Source organism: Symsagittifera roscoffensis, chromosome 4 (genome assembly GCF_963678635.1).
Source record: "Symsagittifera roscoffensis chromosome 4, txSymRosc1.1, whole genome shotgun sequence".
Classification (NCBI taxonomy): domain Eukaryota; kingdom Metazoa; phylum Xenacoelomorpha; order Acoela; family Convolutidae; genus Symsagittifera; species Symsagittifera roscoffensis.
This window is the reverse complement of record NC_087065.1, coordinates 57922833-57942419: the sequence shown is the minus strand read 5'-3', so window position 1 is coordinate 57942419 and position 19587 is coordinate 57922833. Positions and strand designations below refer to the sequence as shown.

General features: G+C 34.8%; 2 protein-coding genes across 2 annotated transcripts in view; both read left to right on the top strand.

Annotated features, from left to right (window-relative positions):
* Positions 1-19587, top strand: part of LOC134844539 (3'(2'),5'-bisphosphate nucleotidase 1-like) — a 553428-nt gene that overhangs the window by 208803 nt on the left and 325038 nt on the right. The window lies entirely within an intron of this gene.
* Positions 1409-5387, top strand: LOC134844959 (uncharacterized). The gene is made up of 3 exons (XM_063861786.1): positions 1409-1525; positions 3592-4023; positions 4327-5387. Exons 1-3 carry the CDS (start codon positions 1489-1491, stop codon positions 5385-5387), a joined length of 1530 nt encoding a protein of 509 aa, XP_063717856.1. The 5' UTR covers positions 1409-1488.

The window sequence follows — 19587 nt, the reverse complement described above, 5'->3', positions numbered from 1 at the left end:
TTTTAAAATTCTTACCAGAGCAGGTGATTTTGTTTTTGATTTTCTGGGCGTTTTTTGCAATTTTTTATACAAAAACGATTTTTTTTAAATTTCTTATTTCATTTGATTTCAATTATAGTCATTCATTTTTGAATCGCAAGTGATGCGAAGCTCAGCTTAGCCTAAGATAAAAAATGATAAACAATTTTTGCCTCTACAGTTGCGTTTTTTCTAGTTCGCAGATTTAACACAGTAACAATTTGGCAGATTTCAAACTCAGTAACATAACTTATTAAAATGGGAATCGTCGGCGCATTTCTTTTATGAGATATTCTGTTTTTTTTTAAATGTAGCTTCATTTCAGATTCCCCAGCGACGAATAACGATCATCTCAGCTTTAAAACAGTTATTGTTCAAACTTATGAAACACAGCTTCAAAATGTCAGTATTTGTTTATTCATTGTTCTCTCTCTCTCTCTCTCTCTCTCTCTCTTTACCTATCGCTCTTTTTCTTTTTCTCTCGTTCTCTCGTTCTCTCGTTCTCTCTCTCTCTCTCTCTCTCTTTTCTCGCTTTTTTCTGTCTTTTTGAGTTTTTTTTTCTATCATTTTACGTGTGGTTCTTTCAGCATCTCTCGCAACTCCAAACTTTTTTTCTGTGCTCTCTGATTTGTCTTAAATAACTAATATAGATAATAATTGAAATTAGCAAATCAATCTATGTAAATATTAAAATCACGGAGGCAAAGCGGAGTTTCGCACCACTTGCAATACAATACAAGAAGACAACCAAGTCGAAAAAACGAAAAAACAGTTAGGTTTTTTGATGTGATTTAAGCTAGCTTCATCAAAATACAAGCCAAAACAAAAATGAAAAAAAATCAGATTCTGAAATTTTTTACCAACGCTGAAACAAAGCCGAACATACTTCAGCAGATAGCCATCAAACCAAATTCAAAAGGACTTGTTATTTGAGAAAAACTTTAAGTTAGCTCCAGTCTCAAAAACACAAACAAAAAATAATTTAACTCCTCAAATGACAGAAATGCGGCCACTCAGCCGATTTAATAAAAGCCGAAAATTGTTCAGCCGAAAAAAAAGAAAAAGAACGAAAACAAAAAAATGAAATTTCAAAATATCAAGTTGAAAATTGGCAAAATTACAGCTAAAAAACTAACATGCTTAAAGGTTTCCGTTGCAAATTTGCTACAGAGAAGACCAGCAGGAGATGAGTCCAGGAGTAGAAAACTATGAACATGAAAAAACCCTCAACAAACACACGAATAGTTCTCTAAAAATAAGACAATCTCATGAATTCTATCTTCAAGTCAACCAAATCAGTTCGCGGGTGAATTTGTTTGCATAGATTGACCATGTACTTTTCTGAGTGATGATTGATTGGGTTTATCCTATACAAATACTCAATTGACTGTATCAACAATACCTCAGTAAATTTCAAACTGAAACAAAAATCGAATAAATTGAACGCGTTAAGGTGATAGCAGCTCAAAAATGAAGACATCACTGCAGGGACTTTTTCTTTTTGCAGGTAAGGTATGAGTTTTCCTTCCACCTTTGTTCTTAAAAACTCTGATGCCTTAAAAGTGTATCTCGAACCAACCATTGGCTTAATAAATTTGAAAGGGAGGCCTCTTACTTCTGTTTAAATGCGCAAAAGCATCATTGGAATTGAATTAATTATGAAGCACGTAATATCTCAGGTGCGAAATATAATAGCCAAAATGTTCACGGAAAAAATCTGGTGCCCGATCACTAAAACCTTGCTAATTGTAAAGGTACGTACAACATGTACTTGTAAAGGTACGTACAACATTAATATAGAAGCGAGTGACTTGTAGTGACTCAATTTTTCAGCCCTCTGCATTCGAACCGAGATTTTCCAAACAATAAAAAAATGGGACAAACCACAATATAAACTGCTCTGCCCCATCCGGCAGAAAGTATTCTCACATTTCTGTTGGAATAAAAAAGTGAACGCTTCCGCAACTTTTTTACGGTTTCTATGATAGCTACTTGAAAAGTTTTTAGCCTGAAAATACGCGAGAAAATACATCTTTTCGTACGCGCAAAATCTCCAAAATTGAATACAATTGAAACGTAGCTCTTGCGATTAATTTTCTGTAAATTCCGTAATAATCCTATTCAAAATCTGAAGATAGCTCCGAATAGGTTTTTGTAGAGTCTTCGTGGAAATCGGTGGTGAACGTGAAGGTAATAAATGATCAATTTATTGTTGTTCAGAATTTTGAAAAAAGTTACGGAATGTTTGAGCTCGATCGGGTGCATTTTTTTCTTAACAACTAATAGGTTTTGAACTTGGGACTGAATTTGTGCGCTTTATAATTTTTAAAGCGCTCTATTTACAAGGTTTCCATAAACGCGTTGCGTAAGCGGCAAACTAAACGATCAAAAAAACGATCCAAATTGAAACTCACAAAACCTAATTATTGACGATTATGCTTAATTCACTTATTCTCTACGCGATCGTATAGTTCTCGAATCACTCCACCCACTAAAAACTACACTAATTTGAAGAAAAATTTTTAAAAAATCTATATTTTAATGAATATGGTCCAAACGTTCTGTGCTACTTCCACAGCAATCGGCTATTCAAATAATTCAAAGTTTTTTCATATTGTGCAGGAAAACCGTTTCGAAATTTTTGATTTTTGGTCTATTTTCGAGCTAATAAGGTTATCGTGCAAGCTTACAATAGCTTTTTTAAGCATAATTCAAGCCGTGAAATACTTCATCACATCACGCATAAAAAACTTGCAGAGTTACTTCTTGCACAGTATCCGGTTGTCCTTGTTTTTAATTTTCATCTAGTTTCTTTTGCAGCAATAGTAATGGTCGTAACTTTATAGGCTAATTATACAGCAACCGTTTACTGTTTTTAAACTTCAGAATGATTTATCCCTCTGCATACATTATCTCTCTGGATTATCCCTCTGCATAGATTATCCATCTTGATTATCCCTCTGCATACATTACATGTTATAAGAAAATTGAACATATTTCTAGCATCAGTTATCCCAAGATGGCCAAACTGGTTAATTTTAAATCGTCCCAATTTCACGATTTTCACAAGCTCAGATTTTCAGATACTGTTATCAAATCCACCAAAAATTGCGAAATACCAAATTGAAATTGATCTTAAAAAATACTCCGAGAATTTATCGTGAATTTCTAATAAAAAGGAACAGTTAATTTTTCATAATATACATCGAGCAGCCGAAAAAAAATTCTTTCACAGCACCATTTAATATGCAAAATATTAAGTATTTTTGTGTCCCTCCATTTGACTAACTTTACCATATTTCAAGGCATTTGAATGCTCTTTTTAATTGAACAATGACAATGAACACTAAATTACAGAAAAAAACAGGGTTTTAAAAGCATTTTTTCGAACTGACTGATTGGTTAATATGGTTTCATTTGTTTCGGAAAAAAAAACAGTCAACATAATTATGCTACAAATCAAAAACCAATTGGTGTCACTCAAGTTAACCCAAATCGAGAGCGATTTGCAAAATTCCTGTTTAATTTATTTTATCATATAGTTTGAAATAGCATTCTATTGATTTTTTTCAGCATGGCAGCAGACTTTTTTTGTGAAGAGCGATGCATGGAATTTCTCTACAATTGTTCCGGAAGGACGCCAGATGTGTTCAGACGTTCAAGGAGGATTGGCTCAACTTTTCCGAGGAGTCGATATATCCCGACTCGACCTTTTGCCGCTAGATTTCTTCACCGATAATGGGTTCCGAGGCCAAGTTCTGGAAATGAATTGCAAGCTTCTGAAGCAAAAGTTTGACCCCAGAACCGATAGCTACACACAAGTTCCAGACATTGTTCATGATCTGGTTCTAAGCAGCGATGATGCGTTAGAAATCACGTCCAAAGTTTTCGACAAAGTGATTGAAATAAAGAGAGCAATGGCTGATCAAGTTGGAATCTCCTATGAAAATGGAATGTTTTCAAACAGTGGAAGTTTCCGAACAGCAGCACGACACATGGTCGGAGGTGATCGGATTATCAGTGATGTAACTTCTGTTTCTTTCGTAAGTGAAGTGATTTTTGATTCCTCAATTTTAAACAAATGGGTCAAAAAACAAATCGACAACCTTCCCGAAACGCTTCAGACAAAAAAATATGAAAATTTCATTGAAAAGTTTGGAACTCACTATTTTGAATATGGTAGTTTTGGCTCTGTGATTCGAAATCAGACTCAGTTTCAACGTGATCCGTACGATAATCATCAGGCGCAAAACATCAACTTTGAAGCGAGCAAAAACTTTTTGGCTTGGTTAAAAAATAACGTTGCAGATGACAGCGAAGCCATCTCTAATGTCGAGAAACCGCTTTTTGAGCAGGGCTTTTCAAAGGTTATTTTCTATGGTGGCAACCTAGCGAGTATTGAAAATAATTCTGTTGTGGATTGGATCAAAAATACTTCAAATGACCTTTTTGTCTTCAAAGGCAGGCTTCGACCAATTTCAGACCTAATTGAAAATGACACCAAGCGACAATCGATGATGAAAGCCGTCCAAATGCATATAGATCGAGCCTTTCTTTCCGAATCAGAGACGAAAGTTAACATACTCATTGAAGCTTTAAAAACTAATAAGCAAATAGCCGAGTTAACGAAACTTAAGAAAAGAACGGTCGATCTTAGGCAAAAAAGTTTTCCGAATCACGACTTGGTTCAAAGTCTGTCTAGTGACATTGATCATGAGCTAGAAATTCCAGCTTGGTTCCGAGCAACTTCAATTTGTTACAAATTTTATGAAGTTGTTAAAAAAGGTAACATGACTGAAGTAACTCAAAGCTGCGCACCTGTCAATCAAGTGACTGATGTTTTCGAGGATTGGTCAGGCGGAAGATCTCCAGGCGGATACGAAATAGCATGGGGAGTTTTTAATAACGCCTCAATTCCAACGCTCGATTATAATTGGTTCAGCCAACTTCAGTTATGTTTCAAGTATATTCCAGCGGGTGACAGAGCTCAATGCGGAGACGGATTTGAGAAGGAACTTTGCTCATCGCTTAATGAATTTCTGCCGTATTATTATGATGGAACGGATTCGCGTAGCGGAGGATGCGTGCTTTCCTGGAAATTGACAACTCCTAGTATGGTAGGCATTCCTACCTGGTTTTTGAATGCAAAAATATGCTACTTCATACTGACACTTAACCAGGAAAGAAGAGACGACGTTCAATTCTACAAGCGTTGTGCAGTTATGAACAATTATACACCATATTTGAGCGACTACACATTCAAGACATTCCTTTCGTTTACTTACAGCGCCAACTTCGTTCAATGGAGTATTCAGGATGCGACAAAAAGTGCAGATAGTTTCGGTACAACTATGAGTGACGGGTACTAAAAAACGAATAAGACGTCTAAAGTTCTCAATATTTACGAATAAGACATCTAAAGTTCTCAATATTTTCGATAAGTTGGCACGTTACTACGCAGTAACATGCCAAAATATACATTAAAACGAATTTGGGGAAATTTTTTCCAAATCAGTCCTGAAGTTTCTCAACAAGCCCGCCGCTATTTGAGAATTTTTTAACGAAATTTTTACCTTCTAGCAAAATTCGGCTCTATGATTGTTACAAAGAAAAGAATTTAGTTGTCTTTTGAAAAATTTTATTCCGAGATACAACTTTTATTATGCTCGGAGTGTTTTTTTCTCAGGAAAATTTCGACTTGTTAACTAGCAATTTTGACGGGATTTATTCAATGATTATCTGAACACTATTGATGCCTTGAGCTCAAATTTAAAAAATATACTTTTCCTGTGGTAATTTTTTGCAAAGTTAGGAGGGTTTGAAAAAAAACAATTTGGCCAATTTGGGATAATTAATGCTCAATGTACTTAGAGCTATTAACGCGTGAGCATCGAGCAACTGTTCCATGTTTGATTGAGGCAAGTTATTTCGTCTAACTAGTCTGTTGTCAGACGCTAATTAAAAAGTGTGAAATTAACGCGTGTGAAAATTTATTAATTTTTAATTATTACAAAAAATGCTCTAGAGATCTTTTGAGGCAGTCTGAAACAGTTTTGTTTAGTCAGGTTTAGTTATCAAGTATATCTAAGCCTCACATACAATACGTCCGAAGCTAAGGACTTTTTTTAATCAAAATTGTTGTTAAACTGACCCCATTTCTGCCAGCCACTAACAATTTTTAACAAAAAAGGGCTGAAATTTCTGGCTGCGACGTAAGGTTTATGAGATCTTTCTCATTTGAAAAAAATTGTTTAATTTTTATTTGAGAAATGATAAAGCTTCAATTTTTTTTTTCAAATTTGTTTGAGAGTTGTTTTACATAGCCCCATGCCCCATGCGCAATTTAAAGTACAAAATGATATATTTCGCCGATAACAAAGTAATCAATAGACCAAATAGCAAGCCTTATTGTTCCGACTTTCTTAAAGAAAGTAACAGAATATTTGTTCTTGGGTGGGTTTTTTTCTTCAGACAAATTTCGACTTCTTAACTAGCCATTTTTGACAAAATTTTTTTATTTCATTCAAAAAGTATTGTTGTCTTGAGCTTAAATTTGAAAAAATAGTTCACCTGTGATCATTTTTCGTAGAGTTATGGGGGTTTAAGGATTGCCGTTTTGGCTAATTTGGGACAACTAACGCGCGATATATTTTGCGCTATTAACGCGTCATCGATCGGAGATTTAATCCGTCTTATAATTCGTTCCATATTGGTTGAAGGAAACTTATTTGCCATAATTGATTTTGTTAATAGGAGAGAAATCTATCTTTTTGTACTTTCTATGGCGTGTGTGGAGATGATTTTCACATAAAATCTCAAATTTAAAAAAAAGTTTTATTTTATTACATTTAATTTTTTCATGTTAATACTGCTCCATAGACCTTCAAAAGGCAGTTCGAAACTTCAGAGTTTTACCATGATACGAGCAGTCTTTGGAACGATATCTAAGACAAAATGAATATGCGCTTACGCGTTAAAAGCACAGATTACATCGGGCGTTAATTGTCTCAAACTTTCCAAATCGGTAATCTTTAAACTCCAACAACTCTAAAAAAAACTATCACAAGCAAAACACCTTTTTACATTTGATCTCATGACAAAAATTTTTTTGAATGATAAAAAAAAGTTGTCAGAAAAGGCTAGTTAAAAAGTCGAAATTTGTCTGGGAAAAACCTCCCCGAGCACAAATATTCCGTCACATTCTTTCAAAGTCGAAACTATGACTAAACAGAATTACCTTTTTTGAATTTTTTTGTTCAAAATTCATATGCAAAATGCATGCCAAAATGGTGTGTTTGTCTGCGCGGGTAGTTTTTTTTTTCGAGGAATCTGTCTATCATAGTTGTACCATAGTTTCGATTAAGCGAAAAGGCTTAAGAAAACTTCTGTATAGCGAACACATTTCAAGTTAATTGCTGCTCTTTTTAAAAAAGTAAAAAAAAGTTTTTATATAATCTTGAATTGAAGTTTTGGCTGATATGGATAAGTTCAAATTGGCTGAATTGTTTTTCAGTAGAAATGGTAAGGAATATTATTGCAAGGTGGCGTTTATATGATTGAGCTGCAGTTTGAATGGTAAGCTCTTGCAAATGATGGGCTCAAATCATGCTCAATTGAAATTTATAGCTTCAAGACCAATAATTAATTATTATTATCGTAAGTTTTTTTCGTAACAAATAATGTAAATATGACTGATCCAATACCAATTAAATTGGAAGCTAGTACTTTTTCTGCCACCACTTAAGCAAAATTTACATGCTCCAGATTTACAGAAACCCAGAAATCATATCAGAAACCTGGATGTAAATTTTCTGATTCATACATGAAACATGGATACAAATTACCTTGATGTATTATCCTTGTTTTCCAGGGTTGACCCAAAATATTACTCATACAAATTTTGTATATGGCCCATAGATTTCATACATTTGAAAAAAAGCTTGAAAACAGCGTCATTAACATTCTAAAATGCACGACTAGACTCATAAATGGGAAATACTTTACTTTTTGGTGTGTTGTAAGATCAGCGTAACTGAGTGAAAACTTAAAAGGTAGTACTATAGTTGTCTTCACAAAAAATAAATTCAAAATGAAACATTTAAAAAAAAACTTAAGAATTTTTTGCAGAAAATTTTAAATTTTTTTTTTGAAAAACTTAATTCTATAAAAGATACGAAGAACAAGATTTCTCTGGGTAAAACAGTTTTCTGCAACTCAAATCATTTTCTTTCTATACCGGTTTTTTTTCGCGGTCAATGTTAGACTAAATGTCAAACAATTCAAACCGGTTTTTCTCGACACAAACTTTTTGAAGCTTTTTTCCTAGCAGTCTGAATCACAAATGAAAAGTTTTTCATGATATACTTTCCGACTCAACCACATGCTTATGTGTGGTTCCTTATTTTGCGCAAAAAAACAAGAAAAAGCGGAACTCAAAGTTTCTTCTCACTCTCGGAGGTCAGAACGATAGTACGAATCTAGTTCGGTGTTGTCAGAAACATACACAAGGCGTTCAATACTGCATGGCAGTAGTATTGTATCGTGTTTTGGATCCTAAGGGGGGGTCTTTCCTAAGGGGGAAGGGGAGAAATGGTCCTCACGTGAAGTGAAGCAAAACCCTAGGAAAGGGGTCCTTAATTTTATTTTTTAGGAAAGGGGTCCTTAATTTTATTTCTTTAACGAAAGAAATTTTCCATCCAAAAAGCAGAAGACCCCCTACTTAGGATCTTGCCAAGTTTAGCTTAAGAACAAAGGGCACGATACCAAATTCTTTCTAATTCCAATTTTTGGAGTCTCAGTTATTGGTCCTGTTTAATTATATGAATCATATTAAAAGTTATATTTGTTTATTTGTTTCGGGCAAATGAACTTTCGACCTAGTTGAAATTTGTTTGTGAACGGGGAATTGACTTTTATGGTATAGAAAAAAATATCGCCGGCAATTTTGGCAGCGTAGCTTAACTGTTGCCAGCAGTAAGCTAATTCTTTAACTTGACCTATATTTTATGGTGAAAAGGCAGTAAATTGAACTCACTCTCCAAAGGCGGCGGCCATTTTTAGTTTTAAAAAATACCAAATGATAAATTTGTCAAATTTTGAAGTAAAAAAATGAAGTTAGAGAGAACTTGGTGTACTGAAGATTTAGATAATGAACATTTACAATTAAGAGTGTGTTTCATAACAGAAAAAAAAACTCATTTTTTGCATTCTGTATTGAACGCTAAGTCGTCTTTCTCGAAAGGGCAATGATAGTTTCAAAGAAAGAATACGAGTTATTTTTCAAAGAACAAATTTATTTGAGTGAGCTTCAACAAACCTCTTGGTGCATTTCTACAAAACAAAAGCACGCTACTGTGCGCTATTTGAATTTTGCTGATTATGAAAATGTATTCGACTATTCGTTTGACTTTAACTCAAAATGGGTTGATGAAGACTTAGAGAGAAAAACTCGTATATGTTTCAACAAGCTATCAAAAACAAAAAACTTCCAGTGGTTTGTTTAATTATTTACCACCATTGTCTTAATGAGTCTAAATGACATATGCAAGGTCGTTTTTGTTTCCACTCGCTTGAAATTCAACAAGTTGGAGAGGTGTTGCAAACAATAAACAATGAAATTGCAAAATAGCAGAGAAATTCTTTTTGAATTGAAAATAATTCAAGAAATTCTTACATCTTTGAAACAAACATATCCTGATAATTCTTACCGACGAAACTATTTTTTAGCTGCATATTCTCTGTTTTTTGTTAGTTCTGATTATCTTAACTACGACACTTTAATTAAGTTGAGACCTTACGGTGACTTGATTGGTATTGATAACTGTTCCTTGTACAAACACTTGAAAATTTCCAAAATTTTACAATTGCTCGCTATTTTGCACAATGCGGCCGGATTTATACACGTGTTTTATTAACAGGGTCCCACGTACTATTACATGTTGCCCTGGAGCTGTAACAACAGCTGATTGGGACAATTCAGTGGAATAGCGTTCTGCCTTTTCATTTAGCCGAAAAAAAACCAAAAGTTTATCATTTAATAGAAAACTAAACGAGGAAGGCTTTCGTTAAAAGAAAAACATCTTTGTGGTTAAAAAATTGACAATAACAATTTCAGACTACAGCAACCGACTCATCTATTTTTTTTTACCTCCAGTGAATTTCAATATACTACCAAGCTCGAACAAAAAGCTTGCTAATGGTTAACAAATTTTTTAAACGGTATCCATTGTGAAAACGCCAATTACCTTCACATAAACTTGAATCATACACTTCAGAGTTTTGCGTTGAGAAATCCCAGTGCCATTTTTTACGCTAAAGGAAAAGAAAAGACAGAATTTTTGGCCAAGTATTTGGACCGAAAAGTTGAAAACCTAGATGATTTGGAATGTCCTTGGGTTGAAAACTTTTCTTTCAAAAATTATCCAAGTTGCAATAGACATATACCTCATTACAACTCCAATAATTGTTGTGCCCCGAAGAAAAGCAAAGTTTTTTATGATTGGTTGAAAAATGAACAACAGCGAGAGATCAGCAAAAGTGGAGTTATACTATCACCAAATTCAAAGCTTTTTGCGTGTATGGCTCCAGAGGGTGGTATCAAAATATCATTCACAAGAAAAGAGCGTATTGGTTGCAGCGGCCAAATTGTTCAGAGGAAGGAGCAAATAAAAATTTCCGAAGAAGAGTTGCTTAAAGAGATTTTTTCCAGTAATTGATCAATTTGTTTACTTCCAGAGATTCAAGTTTATGAGAAATACTAGCCATCAAGCGAGGAGGATATCTTCCCGAACTAGACTTAGTAATCAAACGTCAGCCAGGAGTTCAGATGGATCTAAATAGAAGTGAATTGCCAGATGAGATTAAGAGGACTTTGAAAGAAGATACTGTGAAGAAAATAATGTACAATGAAAAAGCGCAAATGTCCCAGCAAACTTGTTCTAGAAATGCATGACATAAGCGATAGAGACTTCACACGTTATAAAATTTTGTACTGTTCCTAATACTAATTCAATTTATTCTTTTTTACAAGCTTCATTTACAGTGAGAAAAAATCTAACACGGTCTGTAGAATAAATCAGATCTCAAATGTCAAAAACAGCAGCAGCAATAGATGAACCTGACGCGGCATTAGCAACAGAGGTTGTTTATAACGAGACAAAGAGTGAAAAAAAATCATGGAAAATTTGTAACAATGTAACTTTGCCAAGGTCTGAAGTAGTTTTTGTTGCGCAAGTGATAGTGATTCTAATTTTGCTAACTTTCTGCATTCTCAAACTTTCTTTCACTAAATTATTCTGCGAAGAAACTTCAGTTTGGTTTTCGATTTCATCCGGCTTGGTTGGCTTCATTACCAAAGCCGAGGACATGAATAAAGTGATTGATACTTCGACAAGAGTTTTCATGGCGATAGTGGGACCCTCAGGATCCGCGAAAACGGATTTAATTTTCATAATTTTGATGGAAAATACTTTTTACCCTAATCTTGGAACCGTTCTTTGTCTTTACAAAGAGATGCAACCTGCAGTCTCAAAAAAAGTCTTCTCGCGAACTGAGAAGATTAATTAGAACCACTTCAAATCGCGAGATCATAACACTTATTTGTGAAACAATAGTCAGACCGAAAGTTTTTTGGGACAGTTACAGGTTTTAGAGCACAAAAATTTATTAGAGCAAAAACAATACTTGAATTCATGAAAAATTCAGAAAGAGTAACCATCAACAATGACAATGAGGTGATATATGTGGATAAAGTACCAACAGGACTTAAAGCTGCAGTTTTTTTATACAGCATTCAACAACGAACAAAAAATTTACACAATCCGGCGTTCATTATCATTTTATTTGCTCTCAAATTGAATGAAAAGCTGGTAATAAATCAAAATGCCAATCACGCGGTTCATTCACCGTCTTTTAACCTTCAAGAGAAACGAGAAACCGGACCCTCAAGAACCCGCCCAACATCCCCGCTTGGCAGTAAAGAAGTAGTGCAAACCTTAGAAGAAGTAAAAAAGCAAAAAAGGAAAAAGTTTTAGCGGCAATAGAAAAACCCGAAACCAAAAACGGGAAAAAGAGTCAGAGGAAGGCTTTGACTCGTACCAAAGCCCTATAGCGGTTCACATTCTCCAACGCCAGAACAGACGAAGCGAAAACAAAATAATGGAAAAATTACCAAGATTGAAGAAAAATGGTTGAAAACTAAATACAGTGACAAAGGTCAAGCGTTGTTTGGTAGTGCGAACGACTTGATAAAAGCAACCAATTTGTCGCAAAAGAAAGTTAAACAATTCCTTCATACTGAACCTGCTTACGCAAAATATCGAACTGTCAGGCGAAAAAGGCCGCGACTCAAGGTCATAGCTTACGATATTGACAAAATCTGGTCATTAGATCTGTACTCTGTCAATAAACTTGCCAAGTACAACCATGATGTTAAGTATCTGGTTGTTGCAGTTGACTGCATGTCCCGCTATCTCAGAGTGCAACCCTTGAAATTAAAGTATGCTACTACAACAGCAGAAGCGTTCAAACTAATGATAACGATAAAACAACCAAAAAAATTATTGGTGGACAAGGGCACAGAGTTTAAAGGGTCCTTCGAAGCATTATGTAAAAATAAAGGCTTAAAAACATATAGCACAGAGAGCGAGAAAAAGTCTGCATTCGCTGAGAGAAAAATCTGTTCCTTGCAAAATCTTAATTATAATTACCTGGAGGATAAATGAACAAAATCATACTTTGAAAAATTGCAAGAACAAATTGCAGACAAATCATTCAATGCAACTAATTCGAGAACAAATTGTGGCACGAATCTTGCACCGAACAAAGTAACTAAAAAAGATGGTCCTCGCCTGATTTCATTAAGAGCAGAACAGTCATTGAAATTAGTTCGACGTCCGAAGCGTTATGTTGGTGATTATGTCAGACTCGTCAGAGTAGACATAATTTTTGCCAGGGTCACAAACAATCGTTCACCGATGAGGTGTTTGAAGTTATGAGATACTAACACGAAATCCTCCAACATGCAATTTGATTGATACATACAGAGAACCGATTGAGGGAAAATTTTACGAGTCTGAACTAATTCGCGTTCTGAAGAAGGAGAAATTATAAACAACTATGACTGAGGAAACTTCCAGCATTTTCACCCATAATGTTTCCGTTCCTTCACAATCACCCTAGTTTCATCTGCATCAATGAACGTTTTTAAAGATAACACTCTGGCCAACTTTAAAAATCTCCTGAGTGAAGAAATAAATTTGCAAGGTGAATGGCGAGTAGCAGTTACAGAAATTACCTTCCCCACTCAGATAAACAACGTAACTGACAACATTGTGTACTACAAAAAAGATCGGCTAATAGCAAGCATGAAAGTTGAGAAAGACAAGATCTCCAGGCCTAACTTGAAGAAACAGCAAAACTAACAAAAGGAGAGCATACGAGCATTGAACAAGTACTGGATGAGATTCGTCTAAATACAGAATTAGAGAAATTGGCTAACGTAATAGATCCAATAACCAAACATCTTTCATTATGGCTGCATTACTGGGAAGGTATAACTTTTTCAAGCCCGCAAATTCCTGGAGTACTTGGTTTCAAAGGTGTCAGAGATGAAACTGGTTATCAAATATATTACAAACAAGGAACTAGAGGACTCGTTCCTTTCGCTGAGGGGGAAAAATGTTCTGAATTTGAAATTTCAAAAATTTAGCTATTGATCAATAAGGATTCATATTACCATAACCAAGAAACCTATCACATTTCTCGGGGCATTATAGACAACGAGGCAGTGGCTTCGGTGCATTAGCCTTGGGAATAGGAAGAGTGGCACTTCCATTGGCTCGAAAGGTTGTGATACCAGCAGCAACAAAAATTGGAAAAAAAACTACTTCATCAGGCAGCTCCAGAACTGATAGAAGTTGCCACAAAAAGAAAAAGCCCTAAGCAGGCGCTCAAAAGCACCGTAGGAAAAACAATCAAGAAGCAAATAGGAGGAAGAAGTATATCTCGAAAAAGCCATCCGAAAAGAACAACGGTGGTGAAACGAAAAACGAGACGCGTTATTCCCAGAAAACGAACTGCACAGAGAAGCCGCCCCGATTTCTTTACAAGGGTTAAAAATGATTTCTAATTTAATCCCGAGTGAAGCAACTCTCAGCTCGTTGGATTTAAATGAAAAACCGCCATTACTTGACTTTTTTGAAAATGCATTTACCTAAAAAATTGGCCTTTCCTACTTTCTTGATGGTCCCATACTCGAGTTTGATCTACTCGGCGACAGAAATAATTTCATCGATCTTCAACGTACTCGTTTGGAAATAGTTGTACGAATTGTTCGAAGCAATGGAATCGTGCTTTGAACACATGCTACAGAGGCGGTAAACAGAGATACGCGGTATTTTGTTAACAATCCTTCATCTTCATTATTTTCTGAGTGTACATTGTCTCTGAATGTTGAGAAAATTACCAACGCTAATTTTGCCAATAAAGATTTTTTTGAGACCATCTTTTCATATGTTAATGATGCCAAATTAGCATGGTTGGCTTGTCAAGGTTATTATTATGAAGAAATCCCATCAGCTAATGACGGTAATAGAAGGAGAGCTGAGGATGTTACGGAGCATAAAAGTCTCGTTGCGGCCTCGAACAAGTTGAAGCTATTTGGTAACCAGCACCTACCTAGCGGCGTGACAACTGAATTGTCTCTTAGACGTTCTCCTCACAATTTTATTGTCATATCTGAAGATACAGTTAAACACTACAAGGTTCAAACAATCAAAGCTAATCTCTATGTCAGAAAGATCACTGTGACTGACTATGTTCTCTCATCAATAGAAAAACGTTGTCGAAGGACCCGGCAATAGACAATTACATTGAAGTAGAAACAAAAACGTTTCTCGCAACTGTACGAGTGCAAAGCTGGCGACAAGAGGATGTTTTCACAAAAAAAAACCTGTTCGAAGAATGATAGTAGCAATGAGCATAAGCGAAGCATATTCGAATACTATTATGAGAACCCCTTTCATTACCAGAAGATTGGGTTGAATGAGATCATCGTATAGAGAAACGGCCTACTCCTTGCCCGAACTCCCATCTCAACATCAGACAATAAAAGAATTTATTACGCTTGAGGATCTTGATTTTATTTTGAACACTAGTCATGGAATCAGATTCGCTAATCAATATAATATGGCTTTTGTTCTCACGTCTACTCAGGAGGCTTCACACAATTTTATTCATCCTGAATTGACAAATTGCACTATTTCGGTCGAACTCAAACTTGACGCAGGTCTCGCTAATAACGTCAAGTTATTCTTTATGGGAGAGCGTTTATCAACAGTTTCTGTGCCTTCAGATAGAAAAGTTACCAAAAACACTCTTATGACCTAAGCTAGACATAGATAATCTTCGATTAATGGAACTTATTAACCGTTGTAAACAATTGAAATATCGCTTTAGAGGTAGTGTTCCGGCTCTTCAGCACTGAAAAACGATAATACGTTCATGATTATGAATGCTTCACCATCGGATCAACCTGTAACCCAATGGTTGCTTTTGCTCAAGCTGAAGGACAGATATTCTTCGCAGAACCTTTTGGTAAAAAATTATAGGATTGTCCCCTCTTGTACAAGAATATGCGACGTACAATTCACGATGGAAGTCAACTACTGATGAAAAAACCAATACAATCAGCTGAATCAGTTTTATGCGGATTTTATTGTATTTATGTTGTCATTTTATAATTACCATTAAATTTCCAATAGATTTCAAACTGAATGATCATGATTTGATAAGATTTGCCTAACATGTGTTATTCTAAACTGTTTTATTGATACCATTTTTTAAAATTCATTCTTATCAACTAGAGGTTTTTTTTTCTACAAGTTTATGTAAACCGCAAAAAATTTCATATCAGGTCTTTGGAAATATTAAAGTATGGACATTTGGTATAGCGGCCAATAGCTAACCCGGCGTTTCTCGTCACTACGCTCGTCACTACGCTCTTCGGGAACGCCTCCCGCATATGTAGTAACATCTTTTTAAAATACAAGAGAGCAAAAGAAAGCCAATATTTATAATTTGAATTTCTTCTCCATGATAAATTTCACAATCAAAGTGTTTGAAATAATTTCTATACAACCATACCCACTGTCAATTATTCTAGAAAACTCAGCTTCATTTTCACCATTCAAAATATTAGTAAATTGTTCAATTGCTACGTTAGTAATCATATCAGTTTGAGTTTGAACAGATTTAGTTTGCGAGCAGAAGCAAACTTGAGGCGATCGTATGCGAACTGAAAGATCAATAACATCTAAATTGTTGATGGAGTTATAATTCACAGCTATTTTCAGTTTTTCCATCAAAAAGCCAGACAATTGATAGTTGGAGTAACCCAAAATTAAATATTTGAATGTAGAAAGAAGCAGGGGACAACGAACGTTTTTGAATTCATCTTCTTTAGTCAATTGGTAGACTTTTTTGTGAATTCGGCCAGCTCATGATAATGTTTTTCGTTGTCAATCGAATAATTGCAAAAATCTACTTTTTTCGAATGTGAGGATACCGCAATTTTTGCATTTGAAGCGAAGCCAGAGAAGCTAGGTTCATGATTTAGGATGACAAGTTTTGTAATTTTTACGGAATTGTTTGAAATAATCAGGGGATTGCTCATACATTGCTTCAACCCTTGCTTTGAAGTTTCAATTAATTAACGAGTTAATAATTTTACACAACCCGAAAGTTATCATCGTTTTCACTTGGGCATTTCTTTTCCGAGCATGATAATTTTTTTAGATATGTTTCGCTTTTTTATGTTTTTTTTTCAGTCACGCCGAAATTTTTTCCTCCTGTCAATATTTTGATTTTTCTGTAATTGTCCGCCAAGGACTCGAATTCACCAGTTGACAAAGTTATTTCTTGTGGATACTCGAAAGTTTCCTTTTTAATGATTGCTATGAATCATGGTAAGGAATCTTTAAAATCATGACAAAGAATGTCTGGCAAACTATCAAGCAAACTTGAACTTGAGTGTCTTCGCCCGTAGCCAGTATAATAAAGCTATCACAAAATTCTAATAAATCGGGTTTTCATATGCATTCTTAAAATGACCTCAGGCGTCATGCGTAAATGAATGAATAAAATTACGTTAATAGCCTCGCCTAAAAATTTATTAGCTTTGACCTAATTGAATTATGCCACCCCTTTCCTGATCTCATTCTCATTAATAAACTTTTCATACTTTTCCTTCTCTTAATTTCCTTTCGGTAATTCAGTCGTTTTATTGAAGCAAAATTTAAAACATCTTCAATTCATGACTATTCCTTTACAAATAATATCAGTGTCTGATCGAGAAAGAACAATTATCTACCAAACATACACGAGAGAGTCGATTGCAGTCGTCCATCAACAGAAAGAGAGTCATCCATCAACATTCAATGATTTGGCTCCCCAGAAAACGACGAGAATAAAACGAAAAGTATACTACAAAAATTCATATCTTGCTACCACCTCTTGATCACATCGATCTATTTCGACAGAATCGGAAAAGATTGTACGAGAGTTGCACTATTCACGAGAGCCATCCAGCATTAGAAAAGACTGAGATAAAATACAAACTCACTCGAGCAAAATCCCAGAAAACTTCTCTTTGCGTATGACTGCGAGTCGAGGCCGTGGTATAAAAATCAGGAGGGATGTATTTGTGATTATGCAGAGCACGAAGCGTACTGGGATGTCTCCCGAGTCATTTGTTAGGGGAGCAGTTTCAACTCCAGAACATTCAAATTCCTATTCAGATGCGGGTCACTAGGTCGAGTGCGGAAACAATTGATCTAGTGACCCCAGATCACATTCAAGGCAGCCCTCCAAATGCAGCTTGCTATGCGTCAAAAAAGGGAAAACGATTTCGAGAGTTCTAATAACTCAAACAAAATACTTTCCTTTGTTTCAAATATTATTATTCCAAGGTTTTATGTTTTTTTTTGTTTGATTAATTTTAACCTTACCATGTGTATTTTATTTGTCGCAGTTTTAATTTTGCCGATTAGATCAATTAAAGTTTGCTCTTTAAAATTTTAGCAAAAAGTTTGAGAAAAACTTGAAAAAAACTAGAAAAAATTATAAATCGACAATAAATTTTAGCTAAAATTGTTGTTTGAGTACAGGAAGGATGCTAGAGAGAGAGAGAGAGAGAGAGAGAGAGAGAGAGAGAGATAAATACACTTGCTCATTAGTGAAACCCATTTGGAATATCCTTTTCAGGACATTGCTTTCTTTCGAAAAGAAAGATAAATATGGAAGGGTCCAACATTTTCTTGTTAGTAGTCCAACCATATTTATTTGGCTTTTTAATCAAACACTCTCTGCTCTCTTTCATTAAACTTGGTGCCCGGTCGGATTAGCCAGTTCTAACGCAAAGTAACCAAGAGTGACTTAAGCCATAATATTGCTTTGTATTACGTTTATATACATATTTTGAGTGTAAAACGGCCAGTTTTTTGGTAAAAAACGTGGCAAAATGAAAATTTATGTTTTTTTTTCAAAAATTGAAAATGACCCTTAACTCTACTCTGAAAACAATGGTAAATGATTGAGGATATTTTCAAAGGATTTGGAGACAAAAACTTTCTTTCCTAATTTTTTTTTTGTATATATACAAAAATCCAACTTTTTCAAAAATCACAACATTTTAAGCGTCTACTCTCATTGATTGAGCTATGAATGTTTTCCAATTTCTACACTTGTCTTAATTAGGCATCAAATAGTTCCCAAAAACTTTATAACACATTCACTTGAATTTAAAATGAGAACGAATAATTTAAGCTTAAGATGAAGGGAAAAGAGTTTAAAAATTATTATTTTTTAAGTTTTGAACACGACCAGTAGAACTGTGCTCGAGATCCTATAAAATTTACTGGATTTTTGTTAACTGATTTTGAAGACATTTTCAAGTTTAGTTTTCCTTTTTTAATAAGATTTTTGTTCATTATAATTTTGAAGTGTTCCTTTAATTTGGAAAGAAAAAAAAACTTTTATTTACTTGAATTCACAGAACGGGAGGCGTTCCCGAGGAGCGTAGCGACGCGCAACGCCGGGATAGCCATTGCCTCTTAAACCAAACGGCCATGCCTTATCATTTCGAAGGACGTCATATTTAATGTTTCGCGGTACACTGAAAGAAACTTTGATTTGATATGTTTTAAACATATTCAAATGACAATCTATGCTTATCATGCATCTGCAACTATCAAAATATCCAATTCGAAGAACTTTCTTTTTATTTAACACTATCTCAAGTTTCAACATATTATTATTATAGTTGAGGGCTTTTTTATTTCACACTTTTAGCTCATATTTCTACTTTTTATTATACCTATTTAAGCAAACCAAGAAGTGGGCTGGAAATCATTAACAAATTATTGCTTCCCATTTAAATTTAGTCAGAAAAAGATTCAGGCTGAATTTGAATCATTCAAAGCTTTAATTTTTGTACTTTAGATGACGCATTAGCTCCCTTGAATCATTAGAGAGACCAATTTACGTAGAAAAAAGGACTAAAATCTCTTAGTT

Excerpts from the sequence above, each read along its gene's own strand:
- LOC134844959 (XM_063861786.1), top strand. The coding sequence starts at position 1,489 with ATGAAGACATCACTGCAGGGACTTTTTCTTTTTGCAG. Across the intron at positions 1,526-3,591 it reads GGGACTTTTTCTTTTTGCAG|CATGGCAGCAGACTTTTTTT; the intron begins GTAAGGTATGAG and ends GATTTTTTTCAG. Across the intron at positions 4,024-4,326 it reads AGCACGACACATGGTCGGAG|ATGACAGCGAAGCCATCTCT; the intron begins GTGATCGGATTA and ends ATAACGTTGCAG.